The sequence below is a fragment of the Coturnix japonica genome, chromosome 5, assembly GCF_054131305.1.
Source record: "Coturnix japonica strain WE chromosome 5, WE-NBRP24, whole genome shotgun sequence".
NCBI lineage: Eukaryota > Metazoa > Chordata > Aves > Galliformes > Phasianidae > Coturnix > Coturnix japonica.
In genome coordinates this window covers 51,879,407-51,896,073 of record NC_140667.1, presented here as the reverse complement: position 1 = coordinate 51,896,073, position 16,667 = coordinate 51,879,407, and the positions used below count along the sequence as shown (strand labels likewise).

Here is a 16,667-nt window from a genome sequence, read left to right as displayed (position 1 = left end):
CTAGAAATCTTATCTCATATGATCATTGATACCTCTCATTTTCTGTGGCTTCTTGTAAAACTTCAAGTTCATTCTTCAAATATTCTTCATGCTTGCTAAGAATTGCATATGTGGGCTTCCAGCTGCAGAGAAAGTACAAAGAAGAAGTGTGTAAATGGTCCTTCCTAATAAAAAGTCAATTAAAAAAGAAGACATAAACAACTGACTTTAGCTAGTTAACTAGAGCAAGTCACTTACTGTTCTGAAAGTCAAACATATTTTTCTAGTGTAAAAAGTTCCAGTTAAAAATAAGTTAATAGCAGATGAAAACTGAACTTCAGTTGCTGGCTAGATATGTTCTTTTTTGCCTCTATGCCATCATCCAGAATACAGCTACTCTAGGGCAATATAAACACCTATAATGAATGAAGTTTGGATGGAACAATCAGACCTAGGAGACATGCAAGCAAATCCCAACTTTAGGAGCACTTGCACAGATCCACCAAGCACCAAAGATGCAGAAGAAGAAAACCTAAAAACACCTGAAGACAAGCACTTCCACATAAATTTGGGACAGGTTACAAAAAAAAGTTACATTTAAAAGGATGGAAATTATCAGTGAGCAGAGAATACAGAATAAGTTCACAACTGAGCGAAGAAACAATTTTCTACTGCAATGGTAATAGTAACTGAGGACATGTGATCCATTTTACACTGTATATTCATGAGTTGGGCACGTAAAAGGCATTTGATGATGTGAGTATGCCCTATGGTTCAAAACAGGAGTTTGTAGCATGTGAACACTGAAAGTATGAATGTGTATCTGGACAAGCACTCCAAAGGTGGTGTAAAACTGAGGCTGCAGTAAAAGCTGTTTCCATTACAGAAATAAAGATAGACCAAAAATCTGACAAATAATTTGCTTAAGTCCAATAACCTTGAGCCAAGAAACAATGCACTCCAGGTGATAAAACACACATATTATCATCATTTATAAAAGCACTAAGATTGTCGCTGAAAAAAAGCTCAGTAAGGAAGTTCAGCATCCATTCAGGAAACTTAGCATTATTTGGTACAAACTGGTTAATACCACTAGTGATTAAAAATGTAATTAAGAAATGCTACTTCACCACACCTACTGAGAATTCAACAGAAAGCCACAACTTTAAGGGGTTAGATTCTGAAAAGGCAGAAATTAACAGTGCGTATATAAGTGCACAGGCACACAAACACTGTGTCTTCCTCCAGAAAACCCCACATCTTTCTGGAAGTTCTTGATAACTATCATATTTGTTTGTTCCTCCTTTCATCAGCAAGGGTATTGAAAAATCTCTATCCACACATATCTGAAAGCACTATAAATTTCCTGTGGTTCAGCCAGATGGATGAGACAGCAGTTCACTTCCTAACTTAAAAACATTGTGTTCATCTGGCTTTCTTTTTTATTGTTATGGTACCCCACCATCATGAACACAAATCAAAACACTGTAAGAAGAATAACATTTTAAATGGTTTCACCAACAGTATTTCACCACTTCTTGTTCTTGGATCAACATTTCATGTCTGAGTCATTCAAGCAACTAAATATTAGAAAAATGTCATTATGTTTCTAAGAATATGTATTTCTTCCTCGTCACTGTATTCTTCAGTTCTTTGTTAAATAGACTATTATGGACATTTTTAGAAATCACAATAGTATCCTGATACACATCTCATGTATTGTATTTTCGGTAGACTTGTTGCATGTAAGAATGCAGTATTTTGTTCAAAGTCTTTGAATGTGCCTCAATATGATGTCTAGCAATCCAGACAACAAGCAGTTTCTTTGAGAGCTCTATTGACTGTTCCTGGCAACTAAATGTAATGATACTCATCTCTGAATCAATCAACTATGAGGATGATTGTCAGTCAAATACAGAATCTGAATTTACAAGATCAATGCTAGAAACTTGAACAGAGCATCAGCAGTACCAACTAGGATAAATATTAGAAGTTTAAGATGATTCTAGTACTTTCTTTGTCTCATCTCACAGCTAGGACTTGTTTAGTGCAGTTTTCAGTATGTTGGTAAATGATACTTTCAATAATTTAAGACAAAATCTCATCCTTCTGCAAGCACAGTCTCTATGAATACATGTATCCCTTACTGAGTCATTTCTTATTTTCAGTCACCTTACATTAATGCCACCGATTGTTCTTCTTAGGGCCTCAGCCAATGCCCCTTGAATTTAATGGTTCAAAATTTGGTCAGATCTTTAATTCCACCCTTAATTTCTTATTTCCTTGTTTGCATTACATAATAGCTGATTTACAACCTTTAAAAAAATAGGGAATCAGTATGGAATGGTTTCAAGTAATAAAAAGTGTTCATTTTATATTGCATTAGAGGCCAAAAAAATGGAGTTTAAATAAACTGAAATGTTATTGTCAAGCTCATATCTTTTCCTAACTGCTAAGTTCTTTACTATGAGAGTGGTGAGGTGCTGAAACAGCTGCCCAAAGAGGCAGTGGGTGCCCCATCCCTGGAGGTGTTCAAAGCCAGGTTGGATGGGACACTGGGCAGCATTAAATGTGGAGATTGGCAGCCCTACATGCAGCAGGGCTTTGGAGATTCATGATCCTTGAGGTCCCTTCCAACCCAAGCCATTCTATGATTCTGTGATTATATTCTTATATTCTTATGCTACTTCCTCACTGACATTCTTAATGCCAATTCTATCTAAAAGTTAAGCTCACATTATACTTACACGTTACAGCTGTCCTTACTGTTCTCATTTTGCTTGCGTAAATCAGCAATTGCATCATTGCAGTTATTTATATTTTCCTGCAGTCTCGCAATTTCATTCCTTTTTTCCGTGATTTTTGAAGAATACACTGAAAATGTAAAAATACGTTTCAGTATTTGCAATGTATGCATGAAATAAAAGGTCTACATTCAGAAGGAGTCAACATCTCTTTCTAACTGCTTAGTCTCAGTAATAGCAGAAGAGCAAACAGCCTGCAGTTAAGCAAAGTAATGACAAAGTGAATGGAAAAAATAAAGGAGAGCTGTGTGGTGAGAACACTGATTTTCATTTAATATTATGAAATTGGCTTTGGAAGAAAGCATCAGCTCTGTTTCTGCATCCCAGTCTGTGTTAAAGTGAAGCTATTAATAGTGGTAGAAATTAAAATGCTTATCAATAGTTAATGCCAACTCTCTTCTCCAGAGTTCACAGAAGGACAAGTGTCTGCAGACACTGGAGGTAGTATACAGGGAAACAGTGTGAGCCACTTTTCTTTTGGTAATGCTTGCAAGTGGGGAGGGAGACTGATCGGAGCACAAGAGTTGCTTGAGTTAAAGTCTCTTTAAATACCTTTTCTTTTACAGAAGTCCAGAAATAAGAATGTTTTGAATAGGAAAGCTGACTTCAAGAAAGGAAACTAAAAACATCTCTAACAGCATACACACAAATGATTGCTGGAATCAGGAATAAATAAATACCAATAAAAAATAAATTGACACAAGTTGGAGAACTGTATTGTATGATGGATTCATATATTGAGTAGGAGACAGATGCCAGTTAATGAGGAGCATCTATAACAAATCCCCAAAAACATGGATGTTACCAACATTCTGTTTCACAAGTACAGGTTGTGAGAGCTACCATGCATATTCACACTGCAATGCAATGAGCATAACTAGGTGTGTGTTTGTCTTCCCTGTGATTTTTATTTCTTATTCTTCCCTATAGAGGTTCAGAAATACTTGTGCCAAATCTCCCTTGTCATCACTGCTGCCCAGTTGTATGTTTCTACATAGCCAATGGATATCACCTCAAATGTGCTAATTTGCAGTAAGCTCAAACAAATTTTAAGACACAAATAGCTCTAAATTTACAGACTGAGACCAAAGGATTATTACTAAACTCTATGCATACCAGATTTTTTGTAATACATGCTCTAATGTTCAAAATACTTCAATCTAATATTGATAACCCTCTCAGTGTATAAGTACTTACTTGGACATATCACTTAATCACAGAATCACAGCATCATAGAATGGCCCAGGTTGGATGAGATTTCAAGGATCATGAAGCTCCAACCCCCTGCCACAGAGGGCCAACAACCTCCACATTTAACACCAGACCAGGCTGTCCAGGGCCCCATCCAACCAGGCCTTGAACACCTCCAGGGTCCTAAGATCATTAGAAATACTGCCACCAATGGTATCCAGAGCACCCTCTTATTCCTGAAGGACTTCAACTTTGCCTTCTACCTATGAGGTGCCAAAGATGAGCACGGGTTTCTTTAGGTTGTCTAAAGAATAGTTTCTCTATATCCATCCCTGTAACTCAGTGATACAACGGGCAGGATAGTTAAATAAATCAGACAAGATCTAAGTCCATAGTATTATACTGTTAGTCCTAAGAAGAAAGAATTCATGTGGAGCAAGGCTTTCCCATTGACGTTACTGTTTGGGATTTCAAATAAAATTACCAGCTGCTTGACCACAGAAAGGAAGAACCAGGCTTGAGTAGGTCGCAGCAACTGAGAGAACTTTCATTATTGTAGGAAGACAGAAAGAGAGAAGAAGCAGTGAGGCAGAGATCCAAATTTGGGAAGAATAAAAAACATGAAGAGAGAAGGGCAGACAAGTGGCAGATGTATTGAGCAAGCACAGCTGAACCCAAGAACTGCCAGCAACTGTGAGGAGCTACAAAGTAAGAGCAGGAAATGGCGCAGCATGAAACTGGCTGTCCATGAGACAGCTGAGCAGCATTAGCTAAAAGTCGAAGGCAAAAGCAAAGTCTGCTAGGGAGAATGAGCGAGCATTGATGGCAAAAGATGAGATAGGGTGAGAGCAGGACACTGGACAGCTTTCATTATTAAGCTTGCTTCCGCCTCTGAGACTCAGACATGTATAAGGACTAATGAAACAGAGTATTCAACAGCTAATAAAACGATAACTTATCACTACTCACAGTTTATCTGTTGATTTACATGTTCCTTTGCATAAGAAGTTTGTTTTAGCTGGAAAACTGAAAAGAAAAATGAACACATTTATCTACAATGAACTATTAAACAAATACTGTGCAACATTAATTGCACATCAATTAGCAAAGATTTTAACAAGACATCTAAAAATACAGACAATTTTGCTATTAAGTAATCTGTAGAACCCTGCTCCATAACATCATCATTATGTAGGCAATCATCAAAACCTTAATATTTAAATGTTTATTTAAAGTTAATGTAACTCTATAAAGTTAAGAATATCACTATATACAGTGCACTGGTACTTTTCACTTTAAAAATATACAATATAATGACCTACCAAACTCAAGCAGGAGTTTATCCAGGTTGCTTAAGAGTCTGTCACTCATCATGTAAACCTCTGGAGAAAAATGTAATTTACAGATTTACAAAAACAATCCAAAGCTTTATTGATACAATAAACAAGTCAAAATTCCGTTTCAATGGAACCAAATTTTTCACCCATTGTAGTAATGGATTTACTGGAGGGATAAGCCACAGCTGGGGAAAAAGGAAGCGTACAACTTAGGGAAGTGTTCCTGCAGAAGTTCTATCTTGGAGAGGTTTCGCATTCTTAGAAGGTGGGAAGAATGCAGCAAGAAATGCTCATGTACAAAAAGTGGAGCCTCTACTCCAGCTGGTTTACTAAGCCTATCAGCTGCAAAGACGGTAATGGAAAAGCTTCTTATCCATTCTGTACAGTCCTCCAGAAATAATTGCAAAGTACATTTGAATCAGAAAGTATATGCATAAGTGGGATTAAAGACAGAACTAAAATGCAATGGAAAGCAGATTATTGCAAATTGATTCTTCTGTTTGTATAGTGCTGCTACGTGCAGAAATTAAGTTCTGGTTTTTAAAACAGCTTGTAGTCATGTCATCTTCTTAAAAGGATGCAAGCAGTACCTAACCAGAACACCCAGAACACAGGCAGTTAGCTCAAACACACTGAAACATAACTGTCCCACCATGGGTGAATGAACACTTCTCTCGGCTGTGTGTAAAAAGTAAAGCCACAACCAATTGGCGATGGGGATGAGATCCTAATCCAGGATAAAGTGGAATAGAAAACAACTTCAGAATTGGACTAAAGTGGCATTAAGATTGCACAGTGTAGCACTGAGACTGTGAAAACAGAAGGGAGGGAGAAGGGGGGAAGCATTTAAAACGCTGGATGTTTGACAGAAATGAATTTGCCTAATAGTTACGTGAGGATCAGAGCTACTAATCCAAGAGACCAGATTAGAACAGGCAGTGATAAAAGCTCCAAGAAAGAGAGAACAGATTTACCATACGTATGTACAAGATCAGTACCCGAGTTACCAGTGCCTGGAAACAGCAAAAAACATTTTTTTGGAAAATATAAAGAAAATAAATGTCAGAAGTAATTTAAGCCAAAACAAAACATTTCTGCTTTTGCAACAAATAAAAGGAAATGATAAGTAATTTATTGAGAACTAAAAATTAGTTGGGAGCGTATATTGAAGATCTGCAGGCTGCGAGATGGAACCATCTCAATGCTGAATGATGTCTATCTGACCCTGACATGTAGTTAAGCAGACACTGGTTATCTCCCACTATCCAAGGGAGGCACATGAATCTCTGGAAATCGTATTATAACCAAATGGGAGTCAAACAGCAAAGCACCAGGTGGAAAAATTTGATGTTTACTCTTTCTCTAGAAAACAGCTTAACAGTGCTTGTTAGCTACATCCCTGACAGCTCCTATTAAAGCTGCAAAAACGGGGCATACAAATAAGGTACAAAAAGGGGGGGGGGAAATAGAGCACAAACACTACTTTGAACATAAAATAGCAGAGAGTTGCTTCTCGTTATATAAATCACAACAGCTTATTATTAAGATGATACATATCGTTTAATCCTTTAAAATAGTTCTAGTGAATTTTGTTCTGCAAATGCTAATGTAAAGGGCTGAGATTTCACTGCATTGGTGATCTGTTGGATGACTGCAGATTTTAAAAGAGCCTGAAACAAAACATGTTCAGGGTATGGCCGTACTAAAGACTGATCCTTGGTCTTACCAGAGAAAAGTAGCGTTAAACCATCCGCCCACCTGGGATTCAGATGTTCTCACACGGGGCTATTATTTTTCTGGTCCAAAAGAAGCACTACAGAGCAGAATCCACCAGCTGCAGAGCAGAATCCACCAACTTCTGCTACCAAAATAAAAAATAATTTTTTTTAAAAAAAGGCATTTTTAGGGTCCTTTTCAAAAAGAAATAATAGATCACAACCTTTAACAGGTGATGTAATAAAACTGACAGCTTTGGTAACAATTCATGACATTTTTCTGTATTTTAATGCGTGTGAGAAATATGTAATACGCAGCAGTGAGTAAAACAGCTTCAAACAGTAACAGATGATTTCTAATGGACCTCTCAGGTCGATGCTATCTATGCTATTTGGAACTCTACTAAAATATATATATTACACATCTCTCCCTGTCACACCACCTTAATAAACTCAACTGTATAGGACTCAGTTTCATGAATCACGGGACAGCACTGAGTCCAGAAACCAGAAAAATACTGCCTGACTGTATGCCGAGTGTCTGCCTGCTATCACAACACTGACATTAATGCAATTCCTCATTGCAGATTTACAGCTGTGGTTTCATATCTAGTCTGGCAAGGTGATAAATACCCATACACTAAGAGAAAAATTCCACACTTAAAACCACTTGCATGGAATTCAAACCACGTGGGCATCCTCTACAAATAGCTTCCTAAAACAACCGATTGTGTATTATTTTTATTTACACGACTCTTACTCCTTAAAATTATGTCACAACGCTCAGTTCTAAATGCTGCTGCACAAAGCTATCCATTTCTGTTGGCTTCGTAGAAACCAATTCCAGCAAAGCTCTTCTGATGGTGAACTCTCACCTGTGATAGTCACTATCCTAAAGGACTCACCCTAAAGGACTAGTTATCTAGTTCCTGGAATTTAGCTGAGTTCACATTTCTCTGCTAAAAGCAAGGCAAACATCTCTGTTGCTCTCTCTTTGTGCTGTTACCCCTCTGCCCCTCTTCTGCTCCATCCTTTAAGTACATGAACTCCTCCCAGGTGAGAACTGCTGTTGTTGTCACTTCTTGCCACAGCACCGAAGCCCTCTCCTGACTGGTAACAAACCCACAAGCCTTGTGACTGTAACTGAGCGTTGTAAGGCTCTTCACTTCTGAATTCCCTGTTTCTAACTGGATTTAAAGCACATAACTGTGTGTGGAGGTCTTCGTTACCCAACTTCAAGTCTTCAGAAAGTTAAATACCCCCTCGACTGCAACGCTTTCTTTAGTTGGGCAAATAAAGTTAAAATATATCGCTGTGGATTGAATTCCTGGAAATAAATTAATCAATAAAACACATTTTGACAACATAGGGGTAAACACTTCCTTGGGGGACACCTCGGGGGCCAGAGCAGAGCACCACAAAATGGCGGCTCACCGTGTGAGGGTGTGTGAGGGGCTGCGTGCTGCGGAGAGGAGCCGAGGTGTGGGCACGGCCTCGCTCCTCCAGCTTCTTTTCCACCTTCCCCAAGGGAAAAAGGCACGACCTACGGCACCTACCCCAGGAGCAGCCCCGCACCCCGCTAAATGCCCTTCCCAGCTCCTCGGGCTGCTCGACCTGCTCCCTCACATTGACACGCGCACCCAGCGCTGCGAGGCGATAAAATGGCGGGGCGGCGCCTCCTCCCCTCAGCGCGGCTCGGCCCGCAGCAGCCCCGGGGCCGGAGCTGGGAGATCGGCCGCCTCTCCGAGAGCTTCGGGAGCGGCTGAAACGCGATGAGGATGCTCCACCTGGCGGGCAGAGCTGCTCGGCCCCGGGGGTTCGGCTCACACCGATGTCCTACGTCTCCCGGTGTGCGATGAAACGAGTATGGGGACGTTACCAGAGCCAGCCCGGCCGCGTCCCCCGCAAGGAAAGAGCAGCTCCGTGTCCATCCTGGGACGATATGTAATATTTAAAGGATTGTTTTGTGCGCTTCCGAAGCCACGAAATGCGTTTTCCTACGACACCTCTCGGTTCTCACCTCCCTCCTATTCCCTATATAGGGATCTCCTAGTCGCGTTTCCTAAGGGAAAAAAAAAGTATGAAAAGAGGAACTTTGCAGAGAGAAAAGAACAAGAGCCAGTAGAAAGTCCCGTATTTACTTCAACGCTTTGTTTCCTTTTGCTCGAATTTTCAGAGAAAATCCCGATGGGAACCAGAGAGCTGAAGGAGAGCGAAGGTGTACAGCGAGACTCCCCCACACAGCCCCAAACACCCACCTTGTTATTAGGGACATTTCGGTCCTTCTGGTGGTTATGGGTGCTTTAAGTGAGCACTCAGCCTGAGCTCTCTAGCTTAATGCTGAGCAGATGACAGCTCTTTTGGGGGAAGAAACGGGAAGAGTGGTAAGCGATGTTTCAGGGGCATGAAGTCGGGATAGGGATAGAGGTCGGAATAGAAATAGGAATAGGTATAAAGACAAGCACTAGAAAGCTACCGACCGCAGCACCCCTCACACCGCCCAGCCCTGGGGATGAGCATCCCCGCTCCCCTGCAGAGTGGGGGAACCTCTGATTCCCCCTTCCCGGAGCATCAGCACCGAGACCCCAAATCCCGGTATCCACCCCAGGGACCCTCCCCAGGGACTGCCTGCACTCAGGCAACGCCGCTTAGCATCGCTTAATGAACTTCCAGCATCTCCCTCAATTCTATCGAGACCTCTAAAATGGGGCTTCACCTTCCCGGGAAGAGATTTGTTAATGCAATACTTAACGCCAATCAAAGGCTTAAAAAAAATCTATTCGCACCTCTGCTGCGTACCAAACTGCTTCTGTATAAACGATCCCGGGGGGAGGACGGTGCTGGGAGCCGGAGGGGCTGAGAGGGCACGGGGTGGCTCCTGGAGCCGATGCTGGAGGGCTCCTCTGGCCCCGGGCTCCAGGGCACGGCCCTGACGGCAGGCAGTGTTTTTGCTGGTGTATTATTTCTTTAGTGCAATTTTATTCCTTCTTCTCCGGTGGGTTCATCCCTGAAGGGCTAATTCTGCACGCTACCTGTAGCGAGGTGCAGAGCCGTGGCCCGGCTGAAAGTGGCCGTCATTGCCGGCTGTTAATGGCACGAGCAAAGCTTGTATGGTTACAATTTGAGTTGGGAAAACGCTTCCGAAGCCCTCGGTTCCCAACACGGGACGTGGACCCGGACGTGCCACAGGGCTTGCGGCAGCAGTCCCCCCTTAGGGGTTAACGTGGGGCAGCTGGGTGCTGCCCGGTGTCGGCTGTTCTTCCCACCCCAGCAGAATCCCAGAGCCTCCCAGACATGGTGGGGAACAAAAGCCGGGACCTGGGGGGCAGCCCCCCGCCCCGCGAGCGGCTCTCGCTGTTCCTAATGAGGATTCATTTCTTTAGCCTACAGTGCCGGCTTTCATTGCGGAGCCCGTCTCTCTCTGTCCACGATCATTAGGATGCAGCCTGATTATTCCCTCACCAGATCATACGCACGCTGAAAAAAAAATAATGAATTAATTAATTAGCTGCGGTATATTATTAATAGTCATATTGCCGATCTGAATGTGCCCCCCATCCGCACAGCATTGCTGAGAACGACTCGGGGCTGCTCCCACCAGCCGTGTCCGGGGATGCTCCAAGGGATGCTCACCCCGAGCAGCTTCGGGGCTTTTTATCCTTCCCGACGGGGTAATGTGGGATCCCTCCCTGAGCTGTTCAGTTGAAGCTTTTCCCCGTCCTCTGTGACGTGGATGAGTCAAACATCAGTGTTTGAACCTCAGCAATATTTACAGATGTTATTTTCCCTTTCTCCCGTTTTTCCCTTCCATTTCCCAGGAGGGTCTGTACCCCCAACCCTGGTCCTCAAAGCGAAGCCTCAGCTTCCCTCGTTTATTCTTTAAGTTTCTGCGGAGCGTTTCTGAACCCGTGAGTTCTGCGTGTGCTTTTCTGTCTCCCCGGCTCTGTCGGGTTCTATGAAAATGAGCAGTATTGAAAGCTGCTCCATCCCGCTAGCTGTGAGCCTCACATAAATGATGTAAATGGCTCCGAGGGTTTTTTTCAAGTGAACTGTGTAGATCTGTGAAAATAATATCAGGGTTTTCCGTCAGAATGAGCTTAGCACTGTACTGAGGCGTACCATAATCTGACCCGACACCTCCGACCATCTGCGCTATCTATCTGCCTTCTGATTTACCAAATCTTCACGAGCAAAAGACAAATTGTACTTGATACTAAAGGAAAGGAGGCGAGCCCGGTGCGGCTCCGTTCTGAGGGGAGATGGATGATGGGGGGAAACGGGAATCTGCTTCATTTCGGGCAACCGGCAAAGGAGAGAAAGAGAAGCAACACAGTGATAATAATAAAATATTAAATTAAAGGGGGAAAAAAATAGAAAGGAAAGGGAGAGAGGAAAGTCAACAAGGTATCAAATCATGGAAGCGTTCCTTTGGCGAGTGCTCCAGGAAGAAAGAAAAATATAAAGAAAAAAATAAAAAGAAAAAAGCCTCGCAAAGAACATATTGAGCTTATTTCCGAATTGATGCTGCCTTTCCGAGCGTGGTTCCTCACGTTCCCGTGAAGGCATCGCCGCTGAGCAGCGAGATGCGGAATAAAGAGCGCGGCCCCGTGAGCCGCGGTGCTGCCGTCCCCGCTCCGCTCCCAGCGCGGCCCCGCGTCGGGGCTCGGGGAGGAGGAAGCCGCAGGGAAGGGCTACCTCGGGGGGATCAATATTGCACAAGATTCCTGAAATCTGCTCCGAGTCGCCGTCCTGACCTAGCGATGACTTCTCACTCCCCGCCGCTGTTCTCTGCTTCTGTGCAGGGCCACTCAGCCGAAAACAATACGGTTTTAAATGTTGGGGGGGGGTGGAAGGAGAAATGATAAAGCTTTAATAGGGCAGAGATGGGCGCTGAGCCCTCTGTAGATATTTCCTCGTAGTAACAGAGACGGCAAGTCATTGATAAGGGGAGACGAGGGGCAGCTTTTCCCTAAATCTCAGCCCTTCCTACGCTGCTCTGTCCTCATCCATTGGCGGCGGCTCCCGGCAGCGCTGCTACAACGCAGCGGCCGATGGCTGCGATCCCCCCGCCCTGCTTCATCCCGCAGAGCCCCGAGCTCCGGGTGTGCGGCCCCGCGCCGGGCCAGGGGTCCCCGTGCCGCCCTCCTGTGCCCCGCTCCCTCCGGCTTCCCATCAGCACCGGGGCCCGGTTCTCCCCCCAGCTCTTTCCCACTCTGCCCGTGCGACCCCGGCGAGAGGCATGGGGACCCCTGGAATTTGATGGGGGCCCTCGAAAAAGGACAGGGACTCCCGGCACTGGACCTCACGCACGGGAGTGGCTCGGGGACCCCTGGGAGCAGGATGAGGAGGCCTGGCAGCGGGGCCGAGACCTCTGGGAGAGAGACAGAGAGCACCGGAGCGAGCCGGGGACCCCGGGAGCTGAACGGGAACCCCCAGGGGCGGGATAGGGACCCCTGGGAGTGGCACTGGGACCCCCGAGAGCGAGCCGGGTATCCCCGGAGCCGGTCGGGGATCCTCGGAGCTGGACGGGGACCCCATGGGACGGGTCGGGGACCCCCAGGAGAGAGTCGGGGACCCCTCGGGATCAGGATGGGGACCCCTGGGAGCGGGGCGGGGATCCGGCCCGGGGCAGCGGGAGCTGTGGCTGCCGGGGAGGTGCCCCGGGCTCAGCGGCGCTGCCTGTCGCCGTGATTGGCAGCGGCTGACAGTGAGTGGCAGCCCCGCCATGGAAACCCGGAGCCAATCTGCCGAGCCCGGCAGCGAATCAGCCTCTCCCGCAGCAGCACGGCGGCGTGGAGCCGGGGTTGTGCCTTTTCTTTTTTCCCTTTTTATTTTTTTTCCCGTTTTTCTTTTTTCTTTCCCCCCCCCCCCCCTTTCCCTTCCCTCCCTCCCCCCACGCCCGCCCTCCCCCCCTTCCTCCATCCTCCTCCTCCTCGCCCCTACCCACCGCCCCCAGTCGCCGCCGAGCGCTCCCCGTCGCCTCTCCGCCCCGCGCCGCCCTCTCTCCGCAGCTCCCTCTCTCCGCCGGCTCCGGGCGAGGCAGGAGCGGGGCTCGGGGCGGCCGCCGAGGCCGCTGCCCGCTTCCCCGCCGCGGGGCTGTGCGGGGGGCACCGGAGCCGCCTCCATGTTCCAGCTGCCCATCCTCAATTTCAGCCCGCAGCAGGTGGCCGGGGTATGCGAGACCCTGGAGGAAAGCGGGGACATTGAGCGCCTGGGGCGCTTCCTCTGGTCCCTGCCCGTAGCCCCGGCGGCTTGCGAAGCGCTCAACAAGAACGAGTCGGTGCTGAGAGCCCGGGCCATCGTGGCCTTCCACACGGGGAACTACAGAGAGCTCTACCATATCCTGGAGAACCACAAGTTCACCAAGGAGTCCCACGGCAAGCTGCAAGCCCTCTGGCTGGAAGCGCACTACCAGGAGGCGGAGAAGCTGCGGGGCCGACCCTTGGGGCCGGTGGACAAATACCGGGTGAGGAAGAAGTTCCCTCTGCCGCGCACCATCTGGGACGGCGAGCAGAAGACGCATTGCTTCAAGGAGCGGACGAGGCATTTGCTGCGGGAGTGGTACCTGCAGGACCCTTACCCCAACCCCAGCAAAAAGAGGGAACTGGCTCAGGCCACGGGACTTACCCCCACGCAGGTGGGCAACTGGTTCAAAAACCGCAGGCAAAGGGACAGGGCGGCGGCCGCCAAGAACAGGTAGGTGCCGGGAGGGGGTCGGCCCTACGGAGCCTCGGGGCGGTCCTGCAGGGGAAAAGCAGCGAGAGAAAACCCGACAGCTTCGTTTCTTTTATTATCGTTATCGCCATCATCGTTCCTTTTCAATTTGATTCTTATTGCTATTTATTTCATTGCTATTTTTATCCCGGCTCGGGCAGCTCCATGTGCTCTGCAGCTCGGAGATACCCGCACTGAGCAGGGCCCCCCGGCCCCGTGTCCGGACACACGGACACCTCGTTCACGTCTGTCTGTCCGGAGCAGAGCCAGCGTTCCGGCCCCATATCCCCGCTGGGCTCTAATTCTTGGAGCCACCCACCAGCGTTCCTTGGGTCACTTTTTGGTTTGTTTGTGGTTTTTTGGGTTTTTTCCTTCTTTCTCACTTTTCCCCCCCTATTTTAACCTGACACAATCACGCAAGCGGTAAAGCGAGAGGCTCCCCCCGGTACTCAGTGCCCGATTGTCACCTGCCATGGCTGTTATCAGCACCCCCAAACCAGAGAAGAGAGCCCGAAAGCCTCCGGGTGTGCTCAGCAGTAGGGCCGGGTAGGGGCAGCCGGGCTGGGAGGGGCCTCTGCCCATCGGGGAAGGGGCTGCAGGATCCGGGGTGCTCAGTGTGCCCCCCGGTGACGCTCGATGTGCCGCTTCCTTGCAGGCTACAGCAGCAGGTCCTGGCGCAGGGCTCGGGGCGCTCGCTGCAAGCGGAGGAGGAGAGCGGAGGGGAGGCGGGGGGGGCGGCCTCCAGCCCAGCCGTCAGCCTCTCCAGCAAAGCGGCCACCTCCGCCATCTCCATCACATCCAGCGACAGTGAATGTGACATCTGACACCGAGCGCCATGACGAAGCGGGGGGGGCTCCCCAGTGCCTACCGCTACCCCAGGAGCCGGGGTACCGAGCCCCCCCCGAACCGCCGGCCCCGCAGAGGACTGCATTAAAACCCGTGAGAAAACAAAACAACGCTACAAAAATCGTTGTGTCGCCTTTATTGCCCGGGATTCGTAGAATTCATGCCTGGAAAAAAGAAAAAAAATAGAAAAAAAATGAAAGAAAAAAAAAAGAAAAAGAAAAAAGAGGAAAAAATAAAGGAAAAAATACAGAAAGTGTTTTAAAATAGAAAAGAAAAAGAACAAAATGCCAACTGCAAAACGCCCGAGCGCCCTTATCCGGGGGGGGGAGAGGGAGAGGAACAGGCGCAGTTCTCGTGGCTGGGTTTCTCTTTACTTTAAAGGGGTTTTTATATATATATATAATGTTTATTTACTTATTTAAGGGATGGCGATAGTAGATTTTTTTCTATTATTATTATTATTAATATTTTTTTTTCTTTTTTTTTTTTCTTTTTTTTTTTTTTTTTGGCTTGTTCTCTATGTGCACAGGTGACTTGTAGAGCATGTGCAGGACGAAAACTGTATGAAGCAGCCTAAAAACCGTAATAAAATATTTGGTGAACGACCTTCGGATCTGCTTTCAAATGGCAGCGCACGGCCCCGGGCCCGGCGGTAACGCGCAGCGCAACGGGCACTTCGGAACCAAAGAGCCGCGTCCCGGCACGGGGTGAAGTGTCGGTACCGGGGGGGAGTCCAGGGGTCGGCCGGGTCGGGAAGGGGCGAGGAGAAAGGCTGTAGGAGGATGCGGTGCGAGGGGAAAGGAGGGAGGAGGCAGCGCTGCAGACTGTCGGGTTAGAGATTTCGGGTGAAGGAATGGGGAAAAGGAGAGGGAGAAATAGGATGAGAATGAAGGGTGAATTGTGCCAAGGCGGGGACGCCGGGCTTCCTCCTCGGTGAGTGTAAGAGGCTGCAAATGAGCAGCTCCGTGCCCGGGCAGGGTCGGATCGGGGCGAAGCGACCCCAAATCCCAGCGCCGTGTGCTCCCACCTTCTATTTGAAGGCTGTTTTTTTCGGCAGAAAAGCGAACGGCGGCTCCGAGGAGCGGGCTAAGCTTTCACCCTCAGCAGAAGGATTTTATATTATACAATTTGACATTGATCTTTAAATCGCCTGAGCTGTGCTTTTTTTGTCCGCTCGCTCTCGTCGCGTTCTCTGCCGTGTCCTCGCCGAGCCGCCCGCTCTCTAAGCTCTCTAAGCTCGCCGCCTCCCGCAGCCCGAGCCCGGCACCGCCCGGGGGGCACCGCGGCTTCACGGCTCCGTTTCGAGGCGATGTTTCTTTCCCCTCCGCCCTCGCTGCCCGCACCGCAGTGTCACCGTCTCGCCTCCTTCGGTCGGCTCCGTGTCTGAGCCTCTTTTCCCAAGGACGGGGCAGGCGCCAGGTATTGCCGAGCTGCTTCAAATCCCTTCCCGACCCCCGCTTTCCCCGCGGGGTGACATTGGCGGCGTCGGGACCCGGTTTGGTGAGCGGGCCCAGAGCTCGTAGGGTTCTCCGTCTGTCCCCGGTTCCACCCTGACGTGCCCAGAGCCGGGCACCGCGTTTTCCTTTTCTCGGGATTTATTCTTTTTGGCCGATAGGAACCAAACGGGGCGGCCACAGCTGGGCTTCTTAGCCGGGAGTTTTGGGGAGAGCGGAAAAAATCCTGATTTCACCCCGAGAGTGGAATCGGCTGAAGCACAGCGCCGTTAATTCATTATAATATATCCATCAAATCATTTCTTTTCCGAAGGAATAGGCGCAGCGCGTTGTGGTTTCTCCTTTGGCTTCTGCGGGCGTAGAGGCTGTAGGGTCTCGTTGCGAGGAATGAACCCTTTCGAAAAGACATAGAAAGAAGGAGATAATTCGATGAACCCACACAGCCTCGCTGGGTTACAACTCCTTCCTAACTACAAAAGCCGGGATTTAGGGGCCGGGCAGCGGCCACTGTAAGATATTTTCCTACAATGGGTTGAAATGCCGCCAGAGCTGCACGTTGCGCTCCGAGGGTCCCTCAAATGTCCGAACCCACGGGGAGACCGAGCAGCTCCCCGGCCCCGGTTTCCC

General features: G+C 47.7%; 2 protein-coding genes across 9 annotated transcripts in view; one reads left to right on the top strand and one right to left on the bottom strand.

Moving 5' to 3' along the window:
• The window catches only part of C5H14orf39 (chromosome 5 C14orf39 homolog), a 29,461-nt gene extending 17,581 nt beyond the window's left edge, over window positions 1–11,880 (bottom strand). For 3 of the 7 annotated variants that reach the window (XM_015865804.3, XM_085549609.1, XM_085549611.1), the window contains exons 1-6: window positions 8,461–11,880; window positions 7,038–7,169; window positions 5,297–5,356; window positions 4,944–5,000; window positions 2,727–2,853; window positions 33–122 (exon numbers count right to left, since the gene is read on the bottom strand). In XM_015865804.3, the coding sequence (XP_015721290.2) occupies window positions 33–122; window positions 2,727–2,853; window positions 4,944–5,000; window positions 5,297–5,348 (326 nt within the window). In that variant the 5' untranslated portion in view covers window positions 5,349–5,356; window positions 7,038–7,169; window positions 8,461–11,880. Of the gene's footprint in view, window positions 1–32; window positions 123–2,726; window positions 2,854–4,943; window positions 5,001–5,296; window positions 5,357–7,037; window positions 7,173–8,460 lie in introns of those variants that run through there. The other 4 variants (XM_085549608.1, XM_085549607.1, XM_085549606.1 and 1 more) reach the window with 4 other exon arrangements.
• A 1,004-nt stretch (window positions 11,881–12,884) lies between these two features.
• Window positions 12,885–15,192, top strand: SIX6 (SIX homeobox 6). 2 transcript variants are annotated; one of them, XR_001555886.3, is made up of 3 exons: window positions 12,885–13,722; window positions 14,396–14,679; window positions 15,116–15,192. XR_001555886.3 is itself a non-coding variant. In XM_015865713.3 (2 exons), exons 1-2 carry the CDS (start codon window positions 13,151–13,153, stop codon window positions 14,562–14,564), a joined length of 741 nt encoding a protein of 246 aa, XP_015721199.2. In that variant the 5' UTR covers window positions 12,960–13,150; the 3' UTR covers window positions 14,565–15,192. The 2 variants fall into 2 exon arrangements, 1 of the variants encoding a protein (XP_015721199.2); XM_015865713.3 differs by having other exon boundaries at window positions 12,960–13,722; window positions 14,396–15,192.
• The last annotated feature ends 1,475 nt before the right edge of the window (window positions 15,193–16,667 follow it).

Coding starts and splice junctions, on each gene's coding strand:
- SIX6 (XM_015865713.3), top strand. CDS start 13,151: ATGTTCCAGCTGCCCATCCTCAATTTCAGCCCGCAGCAGGTGGCCGGG. Junction 13,723..14,395: donor GCGGCGGCCGCCAAGAACAG/GTAGGTGCCGGG, acceptor GCTTCCTTGCAG/GCTACAGCAGCAGGTCCTGG.